We start from the raw sequence: 25,327 nt of genomic DNA on the forward strand, positions 1-25,327 counted from the left end.
CGCGTAACAGAATCAAGATATCTTTGGCAAGAGCTTCCCCGAACAGGTCCTTGAGGAAAGCCAACAACATTCTCATATATCCTGATACCAAGATTCATGATTCTTCTCTTGAAGCATCAGAAAACGCTTCTTCAAGCCTGTCTTGCAATAAGATTCCGCCATCCTCGGAATCTTCGCTCGACAAGACGTTATCACCTGATTTGCTGTCTGAGAAGTGCACAAGTTCCCAGTAGACTTCTTCTTCTTCTTCCCGCAGTTCCCAGGCTGCGACTTGCTCTCTCGGGCAGAATTGGCTGTGTTTATGATCGTCATCTTCGCAAAAGAACTCGAAGGAAGACAGACAGACACCGCAATCAACGCAATCGAGCGTTTCCACACAGCATAGACAGCTTTCGCATAGTTGGCCTCGTATTGGGGGGCAAAGGTGTTCTACCGTGTCGGTTTGTCCGGAGGCTGGCCACGGCTGATCGTCCCAGTAAGGACAGTCACCTTCTCTGCCGTGCCACAGCTTTTCAAAATCTCCACGTGTGTATCCGTGAGTATATCGTGCTTTTCGTGGATAATGCCGCCGAGTCTCTAGAATGTCGTAGCCAAAATAAGTCAGGGCTGCGTCCCAGAGATCACCTCTAGCTGAATGACAGAAGAGATAATCAGCTTCACAAGTAGCGTTGTAAGCGTAGTGCGAAGCCAGATATCCATTATCATCAGTAGCGTAGGGATCACCGCCATTTTCTAATACAAACATCAAAAGATCCATATATTCCGGCATGTACTCGATCCAGTCGCATTCTTTGATCATAAGCCAGTGTAGACTCGTTCGTCCATGAACTGTACCATTAATATCGTACCCTTGTTTAGTAAGAAACTGTATCTGTCGGTGTGCCTGATATGGTTCAGAATCTAGTCTCCCATAGCTCTGGGAACAAACCGTTGGAATCAGATCGTGATATTCGGAGTGGATTGAAGTATCACGGGCAAAAGGACTTATATAAATCGTCTGTTCCATTCTGATACAGCCATCCTCTGTCTGGCTGAGGTTAGATTTGAAACTAGGCGAAAGAGGAAACAGACACTCACATCGCCATCTGTAAGAAACCTCATCACATCAACGCGTTTTCTGACCGATAAAGTAATATCGGCCCCTGCATGGAGCAAAGCTTCGTAGTGTTCTCGTCCATGATTCAAGGAGAGATGCGATGGAGTTCTGTTGGATTGTTATTCACATTAACAAACACAATAAAGAGCTACCCATACATCTGACTGTCACAATCTGATTGATCTGCGACTTCGTCAACGTCCAATCCCTGTTTGATCAGGAATTTTAGAACAGGCAGGTTTCCTACTGAGTGCTGGATTAAAGACAAATAAGCTAATTATGCGAGTATACCTTGACTGTCGAAACCTTACGTGTAATAATGACCACCCATAAGCATCATGATCATGAATATGGGCCTCCCCGCCCTCAATGAGCTTGAGAAGGTCTTGGACTGAGCCGTTCCGGGCTATATCAAAAACAGGAGAGTCTTTGGGTTTGATATTACAGACCACGATACTAGGTAGCATGCTGCTGAAACTGCTGAACAAAAGCTGCCTCTGATTCACTGATAAGCTGAGCATCTTCTTTGTTCTTTTGGACATGTAGGTCAGTTTTGCGAGAAAGTCTCCTTTAGCTTCATTTTTGGCGTTTTCAGTTTCGCTTTCAGAAGATGCCTTTCGACGTCTCTTAGCTGTAGTGACGGTTATAACTCCATCATCTGTTTCAAAAGCTTTTCTTTTGGGTTTTTGCGAAATTAGAAGCTGTTCGCCAGCTGGTCTCCAGAATCTTGTTGCTTCTGAAGAAGTAAGTCACACGATCATATAAATCACAGAGACGTACCAGTTTGATTGATCATCATCGACGGAGAAGAGAGGATGATATTTGTCATAAGCTTCAGTTCCTTTGAAACGTCTTGGCTGCAATTCTGGCAGGCCCCTTCTGACTCGACAGGCTCTGCGTCATTTCGGATACATTCCAGAAGATGCTCAATGTCTTTCAGGAGCTCTTCTGAATCATCGGACTCGACCACGCATGGCTTCTTCTCTAGTAGTCGCATCAAACGATTGATACTATCATCCAATGATGTATCCGGTGAACAGTCCATCTCTTCATCGTCCACCTCCGTCACTCTTGCTGAAGTGGATGATGAGTCCTCCTCGGCGATGAGGGTAGCTGTATTGGTTGTTTGTAGAGCAGATATGTCTTGTTTCAGTTGTTGGAGAAGGTCAAGAATTTGAGTTGACTGAGTTGCTGTAAAAGACCCCTGTTGCACCTGAATAAGATTGAGCCGAACTGTCAGATGTTGCACATGGCCTCGAACAACGTGTCGGACCTGGTCGAGGTCTTTTCCTGAGAAAGAAAGCTTCAACTTTCTCCAAAGGCGATCCCCTCGACCATCCGAATTCGCCACATCGAGAGATTTCAGCCGAAAGTTAAGTGCGGACAAGTCATCTTTGCATTTCTTCGCTAAACCGTTCAACTGAGACTTATCGATATCATTGATAGAAACAAAGGATACTTCGTCTAGCCGTTGGAGAATGCTCTTGAGCTGAAAAATCTCATCAGTGAGGAGACGGATGACCTGAGGGCCATCTTTGATGGCCGAGAGTGCCGAATGGATAGATTGGGTCACAGAGAAAGCGACGGTGATAAAGGTGAGAATGCTGGCACCAGCGCCGACAGCCTCCATTTATTCGGATATGGCTGGAAAGGGACGTTACGACGAAGAATCTAAGGTGGCTAGGAGTGTGCAAGGTTGAAATAGTCTGCCCAGAGTGAAAAGTCCAGCTGGTCTGAGCTTTTGGAATTGTGAAATTCAGCGCGGTGAGCACATCCTTAAATGTACCTCTACTGGTGTCAGCCCAACTTGTCTCACAAGAGCTAAGCCACCACTTGCAGCTCAGGGCGCAGGATACGGAGTGCATATTCCAGCACTTCACATCCAATCATCTGGATCAGGCTGCAGCACTCGAGCGGTGAGCCAACTGTGCAGATTCCATGGACAGTATGCGAGGACAGACTAATCATTTGATCAGACTTTCTCACTCGGCACATAATACTTTCGGTGATGCATTTCGAAAGTATATTGGTGCCAAAATGTGTTCTTATGCTAAATACTCCAACTAAATCGCCAACCACTTTAAGAACAACCGTGATCCATCAGCCAAATCTATCGTGAACAATACCATAGAGATTGCTGAGTACATAGACATGACTGCGGATAGTCACTGAAGAAGACCCATTTGCGTAGGTGAATTCTTCTTGGAGATCCTCCAGAGGTTACTGTAACCAAACCTTTGCTCTGAAACGGAGAGTCTGGGGCCCGTGAACCCCGTCAATCCTGCTACATACACAGTGAACCATTGCATCAGGCGTTCAAAGGAATTTTGAACTGATTCAGGGCTAGGATAATCGTGAGGCGTGTCACATAGTCGGGTAATGTGTATATATTCCTCACTCGAGCGTAATTCTTCATGTTCAATTGTCCATTCATAACCCACATATCTGGTAACTACAAACGAACAGCTTCCCACAAACCACTCGTCAGTTAGAAACAGCCAATATGTGTACCGAACAGTTCAAGGTCTGTTATCCATGCGGTCATAGGGTGTCACTTTGGTGGATTTGTTGCAAGCCTTGGTTGCGATCAAGCCCATCGTCTCAAGCTATCGCCGAGCTTGAATTCGAACCATCTATCTTGTAGCATCTGCGACCAGATCGCCGAGAAGAAGAGGGAAGGGTAGAGAGAAGAGGGTGAATGTAGCACGGAGTAGGTTCCTTGTAAGCAACCTTTTGTTCTGATGCAGGGACTCATGAGACCTCTGATTCCGGCAACAATGTCATGAACAGATGCTAGAAACGCGAATGCAGTTCAGAGTGATCAATAGTCAAGATGGGTGTGAAACATCTAGGGGAAACCTATAAGTTCACGGCTTAAGCGCCAATTTCTTTCATCAGTCATAGCACACATTCTTCATCACAACATCAGAGAATACAACAACGGGATCAACATCTTACTAAGAACGCAAGCACACAAAAACCGCTTTTTTTTTTTGGAAACACTTCTCACCCATCTCAAGCCAAAAATGTGCACCAAATATATCAAAACATGTCTTGTATGCCATCATAAGCAGTTGATTAGGTGGAGCCAATGCGATCCCTATACTCTCTGGCTCGCACTTGGTCAAGATCCCGCCTCAACCGAACCTAGTGCCGCCGGACATATTGAGTTGGGTCTTCCAGACATCGACGAAGTGGTAATGGATTTCTTCGCATCAACGCCATGTCCCAATGATGCATGCCCGAGTAATAATCGAGGAAGGGAGGAGGAGAGAAGGTGAGCTGGATATGAGAGAGGATCCTTAGCAATGAATTATTACACTAGCTATATATCACAAGAAATTCTATAACCATGTGAACTTCGAGCTTCCCTAGTCATTTTGAATGGTCTGAGCTTGTGTCTTTAATTAGTTGTGGATCTTTTCTCGGTAACCGATCCATGCTAGCCGCATTGTCATAGTGACCCCTGAGTCTATTCTACCAATAGTCAGAATTAGCATCAGAAACTTCGGTGATTACTCTGCACAATCATCGCTTACTGCTTCCATCATGTTCCGACCCAAAGAGCCCTTTGAGGGTCAAGAAACAATAGACGCACATCTCATTGGAACCAGTGATGAAGGTACAAGTGTGTTATCGTCACAATGCGTCAAATTTGCGAAAGATCGGCCTGACGATTTTACAAATTATTTGCTATGTGCGTGGAAACGAGATGGCGCTGTTATTCGAGAGCATAAAGAGCTATTGAAAGCATTACAAAACGTCGAGGTAACACGAAAAGATGGCGAAACTAGTCTCTTGAGGGAATTCTACCTCCCACTTCCGAAACTCGTTTTCTTACAGGCCCGATATATGCTCCCGCATGAGACCTTCAAATTCTTAGATCTTGATCCCAAACTGTCGTCAAGTACGGATCTTGGACCATGGATATTTCTTCGAGATGATATCAAAGTCGAGGCGACAGATGACGAGTGGTTCTACCTCTCTCTCCTTCACTATGTACAGACACAGAACAGCGACGGGAAAGTAGAGTTTCCACGACGGGTTTTCGAGTTGTATCTACGATTACAGGCTGTCTGTGAAGCTGGTGGGGAGAGAATCAAAGTTGAAGTCAGGTAAACCATACCTGTGACTGCTAGTACAACTCATTCTAATAAAGGCTTTCAGAAACTGGTTGAGGGAGCAGCCACTTATCCTTACACCCAGCGGGTGGAAAACTGCCAGCCAGTGTTATGTCAAAGCCCCGAGGAATCCATCTAGGGTGATCTCTGACTCAACGCTTCTCCCGCCACCCAAAGAATGGGAAGTCTCCAGTTTCGAACGCCCCGCTCTTGAGAAGTTCTACAGGGAAACGCTAGAAGTCCTGGATGGAGAAGTTGAGTCAATTCTCTTGGAGTTCGGCAAAGAACCTGATTTCAAGAGGGCGAAACAGTTGTATCACGCTCTGCAGACGATGGAACCAGGCCTAACGAATGATGATATCAAGCGAATTAGGTAATGATACCTGAACCTGTAGAAACTCGTAAACTGACATTGATGCAGGTCATTTTTCAAAGACAAGCCACGCCTCTTGCTGTCTGAGAAAAGTACCGAGAGGTTCCTTTCGACTGAGTGCGTCTGGGCACCAAAGTTTACAAGTCCGCGCAATGCGAGCGAGACTTGTCCAGAGCTGGAATCATTCTTCACCGAACTCTTAGGAGTTTCAAAAACCGACATCAACGTTGTCTACCAGGAGCTTGTTGACTTTGACTACCGGATGATGCTCGATCCCTACGACTCACTCGATGAAAAGATTAAAAGGCTTCTCATACAACTGAGTGAAAGGCTTCCACAATTCGGACATTTAATCGACAAGGAAGATCTCCGTGAGAAGCAGATATTCCCAGTATATGGAAAAGACAAGCGAGTGCGGTTGTTCCCAGTCTCGAAGCTCTTTTACATCCTTGACAAGGAATATCTACATCATAGCTTCAGAGGAAAGGCAGACGTCCTTGATATTGATCACACGACCTTTTGGTTGTTAGAACCTTTCTTTATCTGGATGGGGCTTCAAAGCCGGTATCTCAGAAACAATCTTATCATGGAACCTGCTTCGATTACACCTGGTGTAGTTAATTACGAGTCAACCCCAACCCTTGATCAAGAGCGAGTTGATGGACTCTTACGGTAAGAACTAATCCCCCAGATATTACTCCATTGCCTAACACATAAAAGCCTCGCGGTTCATTTCAGGAGCTCCCGTACAAGGAATGCAGAAGAGATAGCCTCTGTTGAGCGACAACTGCTATTGACCAAGGTCTATTACGTGGATGAGGGCGACATTAAATGCACCGTATCCATCAAGGGACTTCCCTCAACGACTTATAAAACTCCATTTCCCCCATTCTGCATCAACAAACGTCGAAATAATGGGTTAAATATCTACGTCGCAAAAAAGTCAGCTGAAGTTACGACTTCAGTTGAACTACCTCGCTCTTTGGCAGCGTGGTTGATGGGAGATCGAGATCCCCGGCATCCAGATACAACGCAGGTCGACCCAAGACTCATCTATCTCGTGGGAACTATACTCAGAGTTAGACATTATAAACTTTCTGCTATCAAAGATATTCTGGATGGAGAAGGGATTGTTGATGTTGATAAACTGCAATGCTCTATTTATCATCCCCAGAGCTGGTGAGTTCTTGGGATAATTATCGTTGATAGCCATTGCTAACCGCATGACAGGAAGCAAGAGTACGTTCAGTTGTTCTCCGCTCAGCCGCCTTCGCTCATGTCTAGTCGTTCAACTCTGGACTCTAGTCGCACTTCGACACCAGCGCAAGTGGACGGCTTGACTCGACATACTTCATTTGGGTTGGGAGGCAAGTCAAACAGCAACGGGTTTGGGAGTAGGCTGGAGGGCAACTAGCCGACATATTTTTGAATTCATAATCGCGATGTCTTGTTACACCGCCACTCATCTCTGGCGGATCTCCGCATTAGTTTAATGCCTAACCTGAACGCTGCCGCTTCCTAGCACCATCATCGGCTTGGTCGACGTCCTCCATGAGCTCGCTGTCTTTATCAAGTTTCGTCCACTTGTCCTTTCCATCAGGAATGTCAACCACTCTCTGCGTGTAGAAAATGTGGCACCTTAAGTTGTTAGCCCTATGTGAATCCTTGTTTTTAGTAACATAACTTACTGTGGCTGGAAGTTCTCCCTCAATTGAGGCGTGTCCAAGTTCAAGAGCGTAGGGAACAAAAGAACCATGTTTCGTCCCTCATCCATGATCCAGCTTCCGCACTCGGCGCAGCCGACCTTGCAGGGAAGAACATGCTCATTCTTCTTAGTCGAAGTCTTGTAGAAGCGAAGGTTCTTGACACCGTTCTCAAAAGAGAGGTCTGTCTTTTTGAAGATAGCCGCCCACTGGAAAGGAGCACCTGAAATCTATTAGCCACTGAAAATATGGTTTATCATTGAGTGGAGTACCGTGGATCTTCTTGCAGTCTATGCAATGGCAGTACTTTGACGCAAGAGGCTTGTCGCTGTTCAGCCAATACTGCACTCTACCGCAGTGGCATGAGCCATGAACTTTCTTTTCAAAGTTCTCTCGCTTCTCGGTAGCTTCATCAGGTCTTGTGTAGGGAGGTTGAGTTTCCCAATCATCATGGTTGTCATGGGCGAATTCATGCTTGTGCCCCTGCATATGCTTCTCGTCGTCGTCAGCGCCCATTGTGATAGATAGATATGAGAATTCTTGGCAACAAATAAATAAAGTTGGTACCTAGATCTAGATTGAAAATGATACGAGATCTAGAATTAACGAAAATCTGGGGTTTTGTAGAAACGGTCGCGTGCCCTTGATCGACGTGGCGCACGGTTGTCGTCATAGATATATCAAGATGACAAGTCCCCATCATGACCCTCATATTTTTTTTGCTTCTCCCTCTCGGTCTGATCACTCGCTAGGACCATTTCCTCCCTCGATCTATGCACTATTCAACATGTCATTGATCATCTTGGCCCACTTCCATGGCTCCCCGATCTCCGGACTGGCCTCCGTGACACTGTTGTAATACTCCCAGCCCATTACTCCCCCGATCCTCGGGTACCTGCTCACCAACTCTTTGAGACACGCGCGCAGCTTTGCTTCTTTTACGTGCCCGGAGCAATTAGCTGGATTTGTTACCAGTCCGATGACGACTTTTTCCTGTGGCCAGCCGCGCGCGATTATCGTGTCGTAGTCGTGTGCTTTGCTCATGTCACCCCAGCCGCAGTAGAATTGCGTGTTGTACCACGCGATTCGCGAGCCAAGTCCCTTTTCTAGCTCTTCCATGTTGAAGCCTCCGAGGTTCTGCCTGTTAAGCAAAGCTGGTGCGACGGGCGCGAGGGTGATGAGGAAGGATTGTCCAAAGTCTGTCTTAAGGTGATCAATCAGACGGACGACGCCTCCAAGCGACATGGCCTCTTCAATATCGAGGTCAAGTCCGTCGAAACCCGCCCACGCGATCATCTTGCGCAACGGTTGATACCATCTATGAAAACCCTCCAGCGACCCGTCCATCTTGGTGTATGATCCTTGAGCTGCGCCTCCGAGCATGCCGAGTACTTTTACACCGGCTGCTTGAAGCTGACGGACTTCATCCCAGAGTGGAATGAACTTGTCTGCATCATACAGATCATCGTTGAGGGTAATGCGCTCAGGCGTGTTGAGGTGAATAGCCGCGACAATGACGTGGGTGACTCCGGTGGCTGGGAGAATTGTGGGTTGAAGTGAGATGTATTTATTGTCTTTGTATTGCGTCTGATGGTAAAATATGATTCGCTTATAAGGCTTCGGCTTCGAAGCAGGATCAGTGTGAGGAACGAGCATTTTGTTTGCGAGACGCTTATACTGTCGGAAGACGCGGTGCTCCAAGTTCGGCAGTGTTGGTAGAGTCAAGCCACCAAAATTAGAGTCCCTCATTGGCCTGGCAGGGTATGAGCCGGATTTAGCAGTTCTCGAGCCGCTTATATTGAGTTTGATGACTTTACCTCAGGAAGCGACAAAACTCCAGGCCTTGGATTACAGGATCAAAAAAGAATAAATGGTCTAAAGGTCTTGTAAGTTTAGGCAAAGTTTGCCTAAATCTGTTCAAAACTTAGGATTGAGGTACTATGCTTTCTTGCCTCCTAGCCCTATTCAGTCTCAGCGAATAGATTAAGACAGCGCTTTGTAAAGAAGGCGAGATTCTCACTGAGGGCACTATGAGACATGGATACATTTTCTATATAGGTGAGTAATCATTTGTAACTTGAAGGGTTGTGACGTGTCCATTGCGCAACACGTATCCATATGGAGATCAAATATACCACTGTTACAATCACTGACAAACACCGCTATAAAATCTGTCAACAATACAGCTGACTAGATATCTACAGTCGATCACGGTGGTAGCTTTTCGAAAACTACAGATCTTTCCGTCCATTCAATACACAGAGACAAGGGCTATTCCTGTCAGATAAGATACGTCGGATGTGACAGATAGACTTTAAGGCCCTCATAAATGTCTATCTCTTATGCCAATTCCATATTGTGGATAATCTCGGCTATGCTAACTCATAAGGACTTGTAGAAACACTACATGACTGCCAGGTTGCACGTATTTCTTATCTTGTCGATCACGATATCGCCGAGGTTGGAGATCTTTGTCTGACACGGCAATTTGAACCCAATTTTCGACATGTTTATCAGTTCTGAATGAAGAGAATCTTGATATATTTAAAAACATAAAACGTTCAGATAACTTCTATACCAATTTCTGTATTTCTGAATTAGACGTCGTATCAATGATCAAAGTTCAACCCCTCTCAAAGTCAACAACCTTGATGCTACATGACCCCACTATCCCCAACTCAAGTCTTGCCAGCTTCCTTATTAAGCTAATCTCTTCCGTGCCAAGACATCGTTTTCTTGTTGATTCCCCCCCGAATTCATGCTTAAATCTATGCTAGTTCTCTAATGCTTGACGATCTTTTGAATCTGAGGGGAAATTGAGCGCGGAAGCAAGAAGTAGGGCCGTACGTAATGAGCTCCCTCTTTAGGACCCAGCCTCTGACCATGTAGGCTATAAAAACACGTATTTCCCTCGTCGATCGGGTTGCGTAGAGGTTACCCAGCTCTTGATCTCAAAATGTTACGAAAGACAATCTTGGTCGGCCTTACGGCTGCCTCTGCTGTCAATGCCTTTCAATATGGCTACAACCACGTAACCGTCCGGAAAGATATTCCTTTGGTGGCAGCGAATTTCAAGGATGTCGACATCGATCTGTATTCTCCGGCCTTCCTCGATCCTGAGAGTCGACAGGCAGGTTTTAAGAACGGAACTCAAGGGCCGACCTCTCACGAAGATATGGGTATGCATATATCAGAGCACACCGATGAACCCACGCTGACAACATGCAGAGGCTTATATGGAAGGCATTGCTTCGAAGAATGACTACATGACCTACCAAACAGCAAACTTCACATCCGAAGAACTGAGGTCATTCCCATTCGTCAAACTCTCGTCTTCGAAGGGCCCAAAGACTACAGACAAGGTCCGAGTTTGGGTTCAAGGCGCAGTACACGGCAACGAGCCAGCTGGTGACCAATCACTCCTCGCGCTCCTCGGCAAATTCAACAAAGATCCCAAATGGGCCTCCAAGATTCTCAAGAATCTCGATATTGTCATTTTGCCCCGGTACAATCCCGATGGCGTCTACTACTTCCAGCGCGTGCTTGCTACGAATTTCGATCCTAACCGCGATCATACTAAGCTGGCACGACAGCAGACTCGTGATATCAAGCAGCTTTTCAACGAGTTTGCTCCACATGTTGCGATTGATATGCATGAGTATGGTTCATCAAGTCGATATGGTAACTACGTTCAAGCCTCGGATGGTTTGTTTTCTGCTGCGAAGAATCTGAATATCAACAAGAATATTCGAGAAATCTCTGAGAAGCTGTTTGCCAAGAACATTGGCGATGCTATGGTCAAGGCTGGGTTGAGATGGGAGCCGTATGTGACTGGAAGGACTAGCACTGATCCTAATTACGTGCCGAAGTAAGTCTTATGGTTTTCGTTTTACATTCCCATCACTAACTTGCAAAAGGTTCGATGAAGCTGGCTCTGATGCAAAGATTGGTCGCAATGCAATGGGTCTCACTCAATCCATCACATTCCTGATCGAGATGCGAGGAATTGGTCTAGCAGACCAAGAATTCCAACGTCGAACTGCAGCTGGCTTGACTATGGCTAGCTCCATCATCGAAACTGCTTCAAATAACGCCCAGAAAGTCTTCAAGACTGTGGAGGGCGGTATCAAGGATTTCATCAAGTCCAAGGAACCTATCGTCATCACTGACTCAACAAAGTACAGCACGCGGATGTTCCAGATGATTGACTACACAAACGGCTCAATCGTCAAAGTTCCTGTTCAGTTTGCGTCTACTACACCAACAACTGCAAACCTAACTCGCTCTCGACCAGAATCGTATCTCATCCCTGTTGCTTGGGCTGATATCGCTAAGCGCCTTGAGGTCTCTGGCCTGGAGGTCGAAACTCTTAGTAAACCCTGGAGCGGTACAGTTGAAGCATTGAATATTACATCTTCGGAGCTCAGCAGTTCGTACTACGAGGGAGCTGTACTTGCTACTGTTACGACTGAAACCAAGAAGCGACAGCTTACTCTGCCAGCTGGTAGCTTTCTGGTCAGCACCAGGCAAAAGAACGCGGGTCTGGCTCTGAATGCTTTGGAGCCTGAGAATATTGATTCTTATGCCAGCTTCAACATTATTCCTCTCGAAGTTGGAGATGAGTATCCCATCTTTAGGGTTGTCAAGGATTAAGAAAGGAGTTACATGCGACATATTCTAATGGTCGTCTTCTTGTCAAAGAAAAGATCATATGTAGATTTTGAACATATACAATCAAATATAAAAGATCGCACATTGGATGTTACCCTTGGTTTTACGATTGCTAAGATATCAGACCAGTATGCTAAATATCCCAAATACATCACTGAAGTTCCCTTTCCCTTCACCCTTCAAGCCACAATGGAAACTCTGACTTGAAGGATATGGAATTTCCTCTTCTCAACTTCATGAATGGATATCTATCGGATATCAGTTTGGCGAAGTACCGGCACGGCATTCGGTATCTTTTGCCGACCCCCGTATCTAGCCTCAACTACCCTCCACCAAGCCAAAATACTACTATTCCAAATTCAGAAGGCCGATGGAGACGATGCTGCCGTGTAACAGCTGTAAGGTCATTTATCAATAGTTATCATGAACTTTCGTGTCATTGGATACGTCTCCTCACTTTTATTTCCTCTTTGGGATGTAGCTATCTCGAAGACGATAGCTGAGTGTGGAGAGTAGCTCATACATATCATCCGATATCGCCAATTCTGTCTTCTCAACTCCCTCACATTCCTTCTCTTACCTATATATTCATATTCACAATGAGGCTTCTTACCCGGCAAACTGCATATACGACCGCAAGAACCGCCCTTTTAAACAAAACAACACTCTCCAGCTTCAGCCGTGCTGGCGTTTCAACACTTCACGCCAAGATCAACAGCCCGCCTCCAAGAATCGTCAAAAGTCAAGGATGTTGGTTAGAAACAGACCAAGGTCATCGAATTCTGGATGCATCTTCAGGTGCAGCTGTTGTATCGATCGGGCATAATGAATCGCGAGTCAAGGATGCCATTGCTGTTCAATTGGATCAGGTAGCATATTGTTACAACCCATTCTTCACGACAGAAGCAGCAGAGAAGATTTCTAGCTTCTTGACTGAGTCTACCAATGGGGCTATGTCGAAGGTTTTCATCGTCAGCTCAGGTACGATTTGTATTGAGATTATATAATTCGGCAGTCTCTAACAAGAATTCTAGGCACTGAAGCTGTTGAAGCAGCTCTGAAGATCGCTCGTCAGTACTTTACAGAGCTACCAACACCACAACCATCCAGGACGAAATTCATTGCTCGAAAGCAATCTTATCATGGAAACACTCTTGGATCGTTGGCTGTGGGAGGCCATAAGGCCCGACGTGGAGTGTACGAACCAATCCTTGCAACCAATGTCTCTCATGTTTCTCCATGCTATCCTTATCGAGAGATGAAAGCAGACGAAACAGAACAGCAATATGTTCAACGTTTAGCTAAGGAGCTAGACGACGAGTTCCAGCGCGTCGGTCCCGATACTGTTTGTGCGTTTATCGCTGAAACAGTATCTGGAACATCATTGGGTTGTGCGCCTCCGGTTACTGGGTACTTCAAGGCTATCAAAGAAGTATGCGATCGTCACGGTGCTCTTCTGATTATGGATGAAGTCATGTCTGGAATGGGAAGAACTGGCACGCTACATGCTTGGGAGCCGGAGGGTGTAGTGCCAGATCTACAGACTGTTGCAAAAGGACTGGGGGCTGGCTACATGCCCGTGGGAGCCTTACTTGTTGGTAACAAAGTTGCAGATGCTCTTGCTAACGGGTCAGGAGCTTTCTCTCACAGTCAAACTTATCAGGGCCATCCTGTTGCATGTGCAGCCGCGTATGCTGTGCAGACTGTTATGAGAGAAGATAATATGCTGCAAAATGTGCAGAATATGGGGAAAGTACTGGGTGAGAAGCTTAAAGAGAGGCTAGGAGGTCACAAGAATGTGGGAGATGTCCGTGGAAGAGGGCTTTACTGGGGGGTAAGTCGAAGTATCGATAGTCCAAGACTTTGCTAACCGTGTCCAGTTGGAATTTGTTCGGGATAAAGAGACAAAGGAGCCTTTTGATCTGAGCGAACAAGTGGCTGGAAAGTTGCACAAGGCTGGTCTAGGAGCTGATCATGGCATTTCATTGATTCCAAGTACCGGCTGCCTTGATGGTGTTCGAGGAGATATGGCGATCGTCTCACCTCCTTTTACAATCACAAAGGAGGAGATCGAGATATTAGTTGACAAGGTCGAGAAAGTAGTTATTTCTGTCCTGGGCGCATAGACGACTGCATTACAAAGCTATCCATCGAATAATCACATTATAAAAGCCTGTGTCGGTCCACCAAGCAAACTTGTCCACCGAACCGAAGACTGCGACGCCCAAATCTCCTTAACCTGATCAATAGCCCTCAATAAATTCCAACACCCAGTCGTATTGTGCAACTTGACCAACTTATCCAAAAAGAACTCTCTATGATCCGGCGTCGAGCTCTCAGCCGCTACGATGAAATACGGCCAAGCTAGAAGGTGTCTTCCCACGATATCGACATAAGCGTCGACTTGGCCAAGTGATTGTTTGAATCTCTCGATCATGGGGACGGTTTCGGAGGGCGGGGGGTTGAAAATGGCGCGTTGGACGTAGATGTCGCAGGCCCATGTCGTGAGGGAGGCGAGTTGGGAGAGAAGGTCTTTTAGTTCAGGGTGGAAGCGGTCGCACCATGTTATGAATTCGAGACAAGCTTGTTGTTGAGCTTGGATGAAGTGGACGCCGTTTGTTTCATTGAAGAGAGATTCTCCAAAGAGACAGACTCTGAGGAGATGTTAGCGTTTTCTGATCAGTTCAATAGGTGTCCCCTGATTATGCATACCTCAGTATCTGCATCTGCAGAAACCTCCTGAGGTCAGAGGTTCTTTTGTCCGTATTCTTCGCCAGTGTGTTGACGACTACCCGCAGCGAACCATAGATAAGCCGAAAGTTATCACTTCCACTGATCATCTCCCGAATATGCAGAAGAAGCAACGCAGTGAGGGCAGAATCATCATCTTGAGGTGCACACTGATGAGACCGCATGATCAGTTCTCTGACGAGAGATCCATAAGCAGTTGGATCTAGTGATATTGGAGCTCCGTTCTGTAAAGAGAGATGTTGTTCGACAACAAGAAGAACTGCCTTTCGGACTAGAGGGTCCGTCTCTGCTCTTGGTAGCACGAGATCGCGGTAGCCGTTGAAGCCCATGTTTATGACAGCGATGAGTTGGGCGATGTTATTTGAGACTTTGCATGATTAGATGATGTCAAGGACAGGGAAGGGAGACTTACAGTAGCCAAGACAGAACCTGGACTTTGGATCAACGTGATCTAAGCCCCAGTCGATAGACACTGGTACGTGATTTGACACAACCAGATCTTGTATCTCATGTTCTTCCTCAGTTGCAGTATCAGGTTCAACTGGGTATTGCTCAATAGTCTCATAGCCACTTGCACGAAAAGGATCATGCTGTCTCTTGCAACTTGAGACTGACGTCGTCACCATCTCCGTAGAATGGGCTTCTACCCCATCAATGACAGGCAATGATTTACCAACAAACTTTCCACGTGCAGCAATTCCATCATTGAAGCGATATCGTAGACCTAATCCACTGCACTTGATGCCTTTGGCAGAGCATTTGCCACATGTTGGCTCGCTCCGATCACAGTCTATGCGTCGACGAGAGCATTGATAGCATCCTGACAGTTCGGTTAGCCACTACTGGTCAGTTTACTATGGATCATGTATATAGTTACCTCTGACTTTCGGTCTTTTCTTAACTTTGTCCGACTTCGGAGGCGTTGCGGAGGGCATTGAGATGAGTTCCGGGTGTTGCGGGGATACGGTGATGTACGTGATGCGTGGCTGTGTCGCTGAAAACACGCCTTGTTGTTCAAGGGAATGGCACCTCGAGGTATCTTATTGACTTATAACAGGATTGTGATGAGTCTGAGGTAGCAATCGATGAAGGAGTCTGGTATCGCAATCAGCGAATTGTCGTTATCGCGTTGAGATACCAACGAGATGCTATTTCGAGTTAGTGCATGCCCTTCGCCCTGGCGTACAGGGCGGGGTAAGCTATCCCCTTGTAGGAAATTCAACACGAAGATCGAATCGCCATTGATAGGCTAGGCATTGAGAATTGATAAGTACTAACTTTTATCGTCTGTCGATAGACTGGCTATTCGTCAAGCATATCCTTAGACAATTATTTCCTGCGTGATATTGGAAGGACAATATCCTTCATGTGGGTGAGAATATGCTAAAGTCATTAAGTCTTCCGGCTGAAAATAAGATATTGCTATAAATCCAGAATCTCTAGGAACACATAAACATGGGAAATATAAGAGGTCACTCAAAAAGATTCTCCTTGAGAGTTGCAAGAAGAGGCGGCATATCTGGTTGTCAATATCCAACTAGCTACTTCTTATGGAGAGTAACACAGTGGCAAAGGTCACAAAAGCTGGACGAGCTGCCTTTCATGAGAAGTAAAGAGCTTCATTATAGACTGAATGCACCGTACGTGAAGGGGTATGATCCATCAAATAGTTTCTATATGGTAAACTAACTGGGGATTCTTAACTCTATCGTTCTATTGCTGTAATCACTGCTATGGCTTCATAGACCTCCTCGCCACCCAAAACTGCGCATTATATGCACTCTTTGTCAAAGCCTTGTTGTTAAACCCATAAACAGCTTCCATACTTCTAAGCGTCCTCCCCTCAAGCGTCAACGGTCCACAGCTCTCATCTGTATCAAGATACTCGAACCCCATCGCCTCAGTAACCTGAACAATCTCCTCCAGCGTCAATTGCACAAACGGCCCAGTTCCGTAAAGCAAAGGTCCAAGGTTCACCCAGTGTCCACCTGGTTTCAGAACCTTTTTGATGGTGTCGAGATAACTCATCAAGTTGCGAGCTGTGTCGATGAAGAAGTATGTTATTATTATGTCGTAATAGTGGGTTTTGTCGTTGAAGACGGTTGTGAAATCGCCTTCGATGAGGACTACGGATGTTGAGTTGAGGGATGTGTCGGGGAAAGTCAGTTCTCGAATCATGTCGGATTCAGTGGCGTGGTGAGACCAGCCGTCGATGAAGGGGTGGAAAGAGTGGGTGTTTTGAGCGCGGTTGGCTTCGATGAAACGGTAGGCGATGTTCATATACATGGACCATTCATTCACGGTCACCTCGAACCCTGAATATGTTAGCACCGAAGGAGTATCTCGAATAGCAGGTCTAAGTGTTGTGAAACTCTATTGCCTGCTGAGGAGCCTTACCTCCAAGTCTCGCGATATCATGTCCAAGTCGTCCCAATCCCGATCCAGGAACAAGAACCTTGACCGGATTCTCATCATCTCTCACAGGAAACAACCCCTGAAGTGTTTTCACGAGGCAAGCGAAAGTCTCCTTTCTCTCAGACTCTCCCTCTTCTGTCCAGTCTCGCACATAATGCTTCAAAGCTTGAGATACGGAAATCTTATCCGCAAGCCTCCCTGAAGACTGTGCGGCACTAATATGCCTCTGAAGCTCCTCTTCATCGATACCGTAGAAGTTCATTGCATGTTTAACTATGGCGTCACATAGCTCTTGGTTCTTCTTCAAAAGAGCGTCTATGCGAGTGAACTTCTTCGAGTAGTTGACTTGATGCTCTAGTAACTTTGATCATGTTAGACTTCGAATGTACATGTGAGCATGGCAGACTCACAGATCTTTGAGCTCGAGAGACATGTTTATAAAGACCCTCAAAGCGGTCAACTTCAGCTTTCTGACGCTCATGGTATCTCCTGTATCCATACAAGGCATCAAGCAACCGATGTCTTGGGTGCTGAGCATTCCAATTCCCCCATCCTATCGCCATGGTCTTGTCGAGCTTCTTCTTGGCTTCGACATGACGAGGGGTATCGGGGTTACATGAGAACTGCTCTAGTGAAGTGACAACAGACCCAGACTGTGATTCACGGGTTAGCTGGGGGAATGTGGTTGTCGCAGTGAGCATTCTCTTGCGTAGTTTGTATGCAGCGACGAGGAGAAATAGCAGGAGACAGACCAGGTTGGGGATGGAGGCGAGATCAGGGTTGTTTTGTTTCAAGGCGTCTACCTTGATGTTCTCGTCTGCAGCTGTGCATGGCGGTACGAACAGGAGGGTGAGGGCAAGCAAATGTGGCTTCATGCTGGAGGGAGTGCAGTGCAATAGAGGGGTTTGAAGGAAATGATGTGCATTCACGTTGAATAACGAGAGTTTCGAGGTTATCAGGGTTACGAGTGGCCTCAATGGCGTATACTCACTCATCAACAAGTACCTACCAGCCCTTGTCGAGGAATAAAAAAATAATGGAGAGTTGCCTGATTCGTTTCTTGGCCGAGCTGGCACTGTGAGTGGCAGAGTGGGTACGAATATTAGTGGTCGTTAGGTAGTGGGGTTGTCCAGGGGATCCAGTTTTTAAGGTGAGGACCTTGATGGGCTTTGCCAAGAGAAGCCTCACGATGAGCTACAGTACAGGGACTCGACATCAACGACAGGGACTTGAGGGTCTTTTTGATCGTGATCCTTTAGGCTATAGAGACGTTTTATTTACTGGTGTGGGCAATGTGACTGGTTGTTATTGATATTAGAGGGTGATGAGTACCTGAATGGCATCCCTCCGCTCAACTGGCTTGCACTTACACGAGGATGTTGGAATGCATCTTGACAGACGGTGACAACGGTTAAACCGACATCTCAAAGCCCAGCTGAGCGATCCAAGTCGAGGTCAATACGTTCCAGTAGTCTCTGTAGAGCTCGTAATACCCCCACGCGCCGACAATGGATCTCCCAATGCGTCCATTATTCCCTCTCCGACAGCCCGTTCCTTGCTAGTCCAACACTTGCATCCTACGAACCTCGCAAGTGGCAATGCAATTCTCTTGGCAGAGCCTGTGAATCACTCTCACTCCCGTTGCAAGGGATATAAAAATTTCCTCTCCCGCCTGGATCTCACTGACATCCTCTCGCTCACATCAACATCTACGTCTCTTGCAAACATCAACATCTGCAACTCTCACAAGCACCAAGATGAAGACCACCACTTTCGCCGTCGCCCTTCTCAGCTTCTTCCCTGCCATCATGGCTCAGGCTCCCTCGCCTACTGAGTCTGTTGGTTGTGAACCTCATGGTGATCACTGGCACTGCGAGGGTCCTCGTACTGATGCTGCTGCTGCTACCTCTGAAGCTGAGCATGATCACGACCACGATGATCCCACTGGCACTGGTTCTCTTGCTCCTTCGCCTACCGAGTCTGTCGGATGTGAGCCTCATGGCGATCACTGTATGTTCCTCGCTTCCTCATTCGTAACCGTTTACTGACATATCTAGGGCACTGCGAGGGCGCTCGAACTACCCTTGCGATTGAAGCCAAGGCCACTGAGTCCGAGCATGACCACGACCACACTGATGCTACTGGCACTGGTTCTCTTGCTCCCTCTCCTACTGAATCTACCGGCTGTGAGCCCCATGGCGACCACTGGCACTGCGAAGCTGCCCGCACTGGCGTTGAGGCCATGGCAACAGAGTCTGAGCATGATCACGACCACACTGACGCCACTGGCTCTGGATCTCTCGCCCCTTCTCCCACCGAGTCCGTTGGCTGCGAGCCCCACGGCGACCACTGTACGTTTCTCTTCACCACGATCTTGCAATCGCATACTGACTATCCTAGGGCACTGCGATGGTCCCGCTACTGCTGCTGCAGATAGCACTCCTACTTCCAGCGCCTCGGCTGCTGTCACCGACAACGCTGCCATCGGACAGATGATCCCTCTGGCTGGTATGGTCGCCGCTGCTGTCTTCGCTCTTTAAATCGTAAGGTTGAGATTGGATGATCTGGGGACGTTGGTGTCGAGCCCTGGATTGACGCAGTGGAGGATAGAAAGACACACACTTCATGTAAACTTTGTTTCTTGATGGACCGGAAGCGTTTTGACTACTGGTCTAAAGATGGAACGTAGATATGTTCATTAATCACGACTTTTACTTGACATTGCGTTGAAGTTGTTGTGTTATGGGTGAGTGTTGGTTGTGTTGCATGACTGGTCTCTTCAAATGAAGAAGAGCCAGTCCGATCCTGCAGATGCCCTCTATATGTACATTTCTGTAGTAAACATCACAAGCCATCTAAGAATGTTGGTGTAATTGACAGCTGAGCCTCACTCAAACCTAACCTCCACCCTCGTTCTCATTCTCACCTCACGTCACACGTCAAACCAACCTCCTCAATAGCGCCGCACCCAAAATTACCCATAAACATAACCTTGTTTTTCTCTCCCATCCCCTACCCCTACCCTTGTCCTGCATGTCCAAAATTCCCCCGAGAAACCGATCACATCACGTCAAAAATCTCTCAGCTCCAGCAGGCAAGGCCTTGGCCCACGCCCATCAAGGTTCTCAGCCCACCACCACCGACGCGGAACAGCATCGTGGGGAATAAACACAGGGCTAAACACCGCGGTCTTTTGGGTAAAAGGGAAAATCTCTGCTAGCGAGTAACCTTGTTTGCAAGCTTACCTGCTCGCGGTATCAAATCGGATTGTTGGCACTCAACGGTGCAGTCTTGGTTTTTGGCAGGAGGATCCACGGTCTGGTCCATTGCCACTTTTGTACCGTATTTCTACCGTAATATCTCTTCTGTAAAAGGCTTCTCGTAGACATCCAGGTCATTCCAATGTCGCCCCACGGCTCTTTTTGTTCGCTGCCAAGAGTTCTGTTGAAGTTTCACTGACAAAGAGAGGACCTTGATGTTCACCTAATCCCCCACGCTAAGTGAGGTCGCCTCTCCCAGTAGCTATACATAATAAGCTTAAACATCCAGAGTTTATTTCTTTTTCTCCAGCATCATCCAACTCCTATGCAAATTCCTATCATGGCTCGTGTCAAGAGTTTCTTCGAGAGCCGTCGTGCCACTATGATCGCTGGGTCTCTCCTCTTCGTCGTCGCTGTCTCTGCGACGGCGAACCCAGGGGCTGTCAAGAGACAGGCGTCTGCCACTGCGACCAAGACTGGTCTTGACTTTGAGAGCTTGACGGGCTGTCATATGCATGGTCCTACTCAGTGCGTGCCTCCTTTGTCCTTGTCGCAAGATATACTGACAATTCAGATTCTGTATGGATGGCTCGGACGAGTATCAGATCGTTCTCGAGGCTACCATGACCAAGGACCCTCCTACTTCGTACACAGACTGCCACAGCCACGGCTCAGACACGTATGTTATTTTATTCCCTGACATTCTGGCGCCGCTAACTGGTCAGATACTGCATGAATCCCAACGGCGGAGAAGTCAAGGTCCTCGCGGAAGGTGCCACAGCTACTACCCAGGCCGCCAAAGAAACTGCTGCCGCAAACAATGATGAGATCACTGCCGTATCAAACTGCCACATGCACGAGGCTTCTCTGTAAGTTCGCTCTTCCACTATCGATAAAACATGCGCATCTAACAAGATCAGCTACTGCATGGGTCCTAGCTCATCCGAGTACTACGTTCAAACTACCATCACCAACACCGAGGAGTATCCCGCTCAACTCACCAGCTGCCACAGCCATGGCGAAGAAACGTGCGTTCCTCTTCCCTCGCAGCCAGCTCCTACTAACAATTGTAGTTACTGCATGTCCGACGATGGCGAAGCTCCCATCCTCCCAGCCGTAGATGTCGAATCCGGTAAAGCAGACCCTCAGGAAGAACATTGTCATTTCCACGCCGGCGTCGAGTTCGTAGCCCCTTCATCCCCTCGAGAATTTGACTAACTCGCGACAGACACTGCGTCGGCGGTGGCTCCGAAGAGAGCGGTGAGCCAAGCTGCGGTCGTAAAGACAGAGACTACAAGATCGGCATTCGTATTGGAATGTTGTTCGTCGTTTTGGTCGCCAGCTCCATCGGTGTCTTTGGACCGATCCTCATGTCGACGTTTGTTCCCGTGCGATCCAACCTTGTCCTCACGATTCTCAAGCAATTCGGTACTGGAATTATTATCTCCACTGCCTTTGTTCACGTACGTTTACACACTCCCTTTGGTGGCAATAACTGACCGTTGTAGTTGTTCACCCATGCGTTTATGATGTTCGGGAACGATTGTATAGGCGGGCTGGAATACGAAGCTACCACTGCTGCTATCGTCATGGCTGGTCTCTTCATTTCATTCCTTATCGAGTTCTGTGTTCAGCGTGCTATGCGATGGCAGTTGGCCAAGAAGACCGACTCCGAATCGGCTTACTTGTCACCTAAGGCTGTGGAGAAAGCCGAGATGGCCAACATTACTATCATGGAAGCTGGTATCATCTTCCACTCGATCCGTACGTCCGTCTCTCTTGTTATATACCCCAGCTAACGTTTTCAGTCATCGGTATTACCCTTGTTGTAGCGGGAGACTCCTTCTTCGTCACTCTCTCCATCGTCATCATCTTCCACCAGCTCTTCGAAGGTATCGCCCTCGGTACACGAATCGCCTCTCTAGGCTACGGTCAAATGCCTCTCGCTCTGGGTCACTCCCACTCCCACTCTACACCATCTCCAACCGTTGAACGAACCGGAACATCTACTATACCTTTGTGGAAGAAACTCGTCCTTGCTTCCGGTTTCGCGGTCGTCACCCCTATCGGCATGGCCATTGGTATTGGTGTTTTGAACGAGTTCAACGGAAATAACCCTACTACCTTGATCGTCATCGGTACGCTGGATGCCTTTTCCGCTGGTATCCTCATCTGGGTTGGTCTGGTTGAGATGTGGGCTCAGGATTGGATGCTGGGAGGCGAGCTCAGCGATGCTAGCCCCCTTACTACGATCTTGGCTCTGTTTGGTTTGGTTTGCGGCATGGTTCTCATGAGCTTGCTTGGCAAGTGGGCTTAAACGGTCGGTCGTTAGATTCATGGAGAGCGCGGTGCGACGCCGGTGACGTCCATCGCAGCAGTCAAGAAGATCACTCGTCGGAGATATAGAAATAAGCAGCATACACAAACAGTATACAGCATTCAATTCTCTTGCACACTTTGTCGCTCTCTGGGAGCTTAGTGACTTGTGATTTCGGGAGTTCCTCAAAGGTGCTATACTGAATAAGTTCAATGAACCCAATTCGCAGCGCCTTATACTCTGCCGTGATCAAGTCTCATCCTCCATTATTCCAAACTTGGCCTTCTCTCTAGTCTCTCTTTGCGCGCGCAGCTTGGATCTTCTTGGTCAACCCTCCGATGCCGAAGAAGATGCCAATAACCGTCTCGTTCACCCAATTAGGCAAACACGACAGGATCCAAGTCTTGGTCGCCATGCCTCCTGCGTAAAACCAGTCGGGTGAACCCCCAATCAGCCCGCCCAGATACCCCTCACCCTTCAACGCAGCAGTCACCAACTTCTCCGCATACCTCTCCGTCGGCATCGTCGCCGTGCGCTGACTAAACGTCAATCGTCGCTGAAAAAAGTCATTGATTGGCATGTACAGAGAGTTGGGCGGCAGAGATCGATGTGTCCGGCTGGCGATGTTGGATCGCACAGTTCCGGTGACGGCGACCATGACGCGCACGTTGAAAGGCTTGAGTTCAAGACGGAGCGCGCGGGACCAGACGTTGATGGCGCCCTTGGTGGAGGAGTAGATGGCGCCGAAGATGTAAGGGACGAGGGTGGATGTGCTGGAGATGTTGATGATGAGACCACGGGCTTCGATGAGGAGAGGCGCAAAGGTTGAAACCATCTGGATTGGGCCGAAGACGTTGACCTCGTATGTTTGCCGAACATCGTCAAGGTCTGTGTCAATGGAAGGGATGGTGTGAGTTCGGCCACTGGGGAAGTTAGTTGTGCGCCATGTACTGAGTAATCTGACGGGTGAAGTTACGCATTGTTGACGAGAATGTCGAGACGGCCACCAGTGAGTTCTGAGACCTTCTCTTTGCACTCTTCAATGCTCTTGGCGGAGGTGATCTCAAGAGGCAAGACGCTGACGCCGGGCTTTTCGAGATCCTTGATCATGTCTGTGTTTCGCACAGTCGCAATGACATGGCAGCCTGTAAGAGTGAGTCAGTACTCAGTTGACGTTTCCTCAATCATTCAACTCACCTTGACGATGAAACTCATCCACCAGAGAATGGCCGATACCTCCAGGCGAGCATCTACTCTCATCAGCTTCAATCCTCAACAATCTAGAGGTCAATTGCTTTACCCAGTGATGAGAACGTAAGTTTTTCTTTCGGCCATTTTGCTGACAAGTCTTCAAATCTGACAGGAGATGTAAATTGATTCGTGGAGAGTGAGCACTACTGCAAGCAAATAATCGCGATGAGAAGCTTGCGATTGAGGTCTATTGAAGCTCTTAAAGGAAAGTGAAAACATGTGAAATTGGCCCGAGCTGTTTCCCCAACTCCATCTCATGCCGAGACCCGCGGTCGCGGTGGATCACGATTTGGGACGTTTCAGCCATTGAGGATCGACCTGGTTTCGCTGCCCGCGGGCTCGCGTTGGGAGGTGAGAGTGTCATTATACGATTATCGAGTGCGATTGCGAGTGTCTATCTTGATCTGATGATACAGCTTGAGAAATAAACTCAGTATTAAGGGCTTTTATTAATTTCCCGTCTGTTTATTAAACGTATATGGTTGATGGTAGAGAGTTCTTGGTCTTGGAAGCGGGGAGCATATTGCCTCGTATACACATCCAAATGCTACCCTAGACTTTTCAATACCGAGCAAGAATGAGCGTCGTTTATGAATAACCTCCGATTCAAATGGGCTGAACATGCATTACATTTACAACATTCACGTAGGTCTCTTCACATTCTTAGAATAGACCTCATTGTCTATAACAGTGGAAGCTGAGACTACCTTTAAGCTCAGGATGCAGGCCTCAATCCTGACGTCCCGGGATCTTATGAAGGATCATCGATTGGATGCAGATGAACGGAGATGGAACAACCTGGGGCAGCCGAGGTTCGCTGAAGGATCACGTCGCATGACCAGGGTGAGGAGTTGGGAATGGTTAAAATCTGGATTACGTAGTCGATAGTCCCAGAGATTTGTGCATATAATTGCCAATTCAGCGTGTTGCGCAGGGAAACATTACACCTTGCGAGCTTCCACCACCAGACGGGCGCTTTGTCGGACTTGTAGCATTCAAGACCCTTCTGACCATTTCGTAAAAAGACTTTGATGCCAATTGATGCCGACAAAGACTCCCAGCTCCAACTTGCAAGAGTATCACTGTACTATCTTGCAATCCGCCGACACCAACAAGATGAATGCAGACCAAGTGCCGACTTGGAGCCGCATCTTGTTGATACAACACCGGAAGAAACGGACACGGCAAGATATCATTTGAAGAAAATGGACTTCGCTTCGCATTTCTTCCATCGGTAACAACAAACTTTACCTGGATTGTAATAATTTTCATTTAACGCCTGCACGCCAAGCATGTAGGCTTCAAACCTTATCGCGCAAGAAAGGAGGCAGGCTTGGGGGCCAGACCTTGCTTGAGCTTTGAGTCAATA

At 47.4% G+C, this 25,327-nt stretch overlaps 11 protein-coding genes across 11 annotated transcripts; 5 read left to right on the forward strand and 6 right to left on the reverse strand.

The window, feature by feature from the left end:
* Window positions 1–94: 94 nt before the first annotated feature.
* Window positions 95–2,726, reverse strand: FSUBG_3712 (uncharacterized protein; the record flags this gene model as incomplete). The annotated part of the gene is made up of 6 exons (XM_036681623.1): window positions 95–883; window positions 929–1,027; window positions 1,078–1,204; window positions 1,255–1,349; window positions 1,408–1,832; window positions 1,877–2,726. The coding sequence occupies 6 exons, from the start codon at window positions 2,724–2,726 to the stop codon at window positions 95–97; spliced, it is 2,385 nt and encodes a 794-aa protein (XP_036540827.1).
* A 1,919-nt stretch (window positions 2,727–4,645) lies between these two features.
* Window positions 4,646–7,004, forward strand: FSUBG_3713 (uncharacterized protein; the record flags this gene model as incomplete). Its single annotated transcript, XM_036681624.1, has 5 exons — window positions 4,646–5,211; window positions 5,264–5,590; window positions 5,639–6,262; window positions 6,311–6,769; window positions 6,821–7,004. The coding sequence occupies 5 exons, from the start codon at window positions 4,646–4,648 to the stop codon at window positions 7,002–7,004; spliced, it is 2,160 nt and encodes a 719-aa protein (XP_036540828.1).
* An 82-nt stretch (window positions 7,005–7,086) lies between these two features.
* Window positions 7,087–7,809, reverse strand: FSUBG_3714 (uncharacterized protein; the record flags this gene model as incomplete). The annotated part of the gene is made up of 3 exons (XM_036681625.1): window positions 7,087–7,228; window positions 7,279–7,516; window positions 7,566–7,809. 3 exons carry the CDS (start codon window positions 7,807–7,809, stop codon window positions 7,087–7,089), a joined length of 624 nt encoding a protein of 207 aa, XP_036540829.1.
* A 255-nt stretch (window positions 7,810–8,064) lies between these two features.
* FSUBG_3715 (chitinase) lies at window positions 8,065–8,949 on the reverse strand (the record flags this gene model as incomplete). Its single annotated transcript, XM_036681626.1, has 1 exon — window positions 8,065–8,949. One exon carries the CDS (start codon window positions 8,947–8,949, stop codon window positions 8,065–8,067), a length of 885 nt encoding a protein of 294 aa, XP_036540830.1.
* Window positions 8,950–10,249: 1,300 nt separating this feature from the next.
* On the forward strand, window positions 10,250–11,946 carry FSUBG_3716 (carboxypeptidase 2; the record flags this gene model as incomplete). Its single annotated transcript, XM_036681627.1, has 3 exons — window positions 10,250–10,472; window positions 10,522–11,161; window positions 11,211–11,946. 3 exons carry the CDS (start codon window positions 10,250–10,252, stop codon window positions 11,944–11,946), a joined length of 1,599 nt encoding a protein of 532 aa, XP_036540831.1.
* Window positions 11,947–12,563: 617 nt separating this feature from the next.
* Window positions 12,564–14,090, forward strand: FSUBG_3717 (ARG8-acetylornithine aminotransferase; the record flags this gene model as incomplete). Its single annotated transcript, XM_036681628.1, has 3 exons — window positions 12,564–12,945; window positions 12,999–13,798; window positions 13,845–14,090. The coding sequence occupies 3 exons, from the start codon at window positions 12,564–12,566 to the stop codon at window positions 14,088–14,090; spliced, it is 1,428 nt and encodes a 475-aa protein (XP_036540832.1).
* A 32-nt stretch (window positions 14,091–14,122) lies between these two features.
* FSUBG_3718 (acriflavine sensitivity control acr-2) lies at window positions 14,123–15,650 on the reverse strand (the record flags this gene model as incomplete). The annotated part of the gene is made up of 4 exons (XM_036681629.1): window positions 14,123–14,618; window positions 14,677–15,082; window positions 15,128–15,535; window positions 15,593–15,650. 4 exons carry the CDS (start codon window positions 15,648–15,650, stop codon window positions 14,123–14,125), a joined length of 1,368 nt encoding a protein of 455 aa, XP_036540833.1.
* Window positions 15,651–16,446: 796 nt separating this feature from the next.
* Window positions 16,447–18,520, reverse strand: FSUBG_3719 (trehalase; the record flags this gene model as incomplete). Its single annotated transcript, XM_036681630.1, has 5 exons — window positions 16,447–17,030; window positions 17,113–17,491; window positions 17,541–18,006; window positions 18,319–18,390; window positions 18,501–18,520. The coding sequence occupies 5 exons, from the start codon at window positions 18,518–18,520 to the stop codon at window positions 16,447–16,449; spliced, it is 1,521 nt and encodes a 506-aa protein (XP_036540834.1).
* Window positions 18,521–18,887: 367 nt separating this feature from the next.
* Window positions 18,888–19,670, forward strand: FSUBG_3720 (uncharacterized protein; the record flags this gene model as incomplete). Its single annotated transcript, XM_036681632.1, has 3 exons — window positions 18,888–19,140; window positions 19,188–19,481; window positions 19,531–19,670. 3 exons carry the CDS (start codon window positions 18,888–18,890, stop codon window positions 19,668–19,670), a joined length of 687 nt encoding a protein of 228 aa, XP_036540835.1.
* A 1,060-nt stretch (window positions 19,671–20,730) lies between these two features.
* On the forward strand, window positions 20,731–22,707 carry FSUBG_3721 (zinc-regulated transporter 1; the record flags this gene model as incomplete). Its single annotated transcript, XM_036681633.1, has 8 exons — window positions 20,731–20,918; window positions 20,965–21,069; window positions 21,116–21,259; window positions 21,311–21,418; window positions 21,464–21,571; window positions 21,619–21,853; window positions 21,899–22,154; window positions 22,199–22,707. 8 exons carry the CDS (start codon window positions 20,731–20,733, stop codon window positions 22,705–22,707), a joined length of 1,653 nt encoding a protein of 550 aa, XP_036540836.1.
* Window positions 22,708–22,996: 289 nt separating this feature from the next.
* Window positions 22,997–24,042, reverse strand: FSUBG_3722 (1-acylglycerone phosphate reductase; the record flags this gene model as incomplete). The annotated part of the gene is made up of 4 exons (XM_036681634.1): window positions 22,997–23,630; window positions 23,684–23,852; window positions 23,905–23,957; window positions 24,008–24,042. 4 exons carry the CDS (start codon window positions 24,040–24,042, stop codon window positions 22,997–22,999), a joined length of 891 nt encoding a protein of 296 aa, XP_036540837.1.
* Between the last annotated feature and the right edge of the window lie 1,285 nt (window positions 24,043–25,327).

The sequence above is a fragment of the Fusarium subglutinans genome (genome assembly GCF_013396075.1).
Source record: "Fusarium subglutinans strain NRRL 66333 chromosome Unknown NRRL66333_c0000031, whole genome shotgun sequence".
Classification (NCBI taxonomy): Eukaryota; Fungi; Ascomycota; class Sordariomycetes; order Hypocreales; family Nectriaceae; genus Fusarium; species Fusarium subglutinans.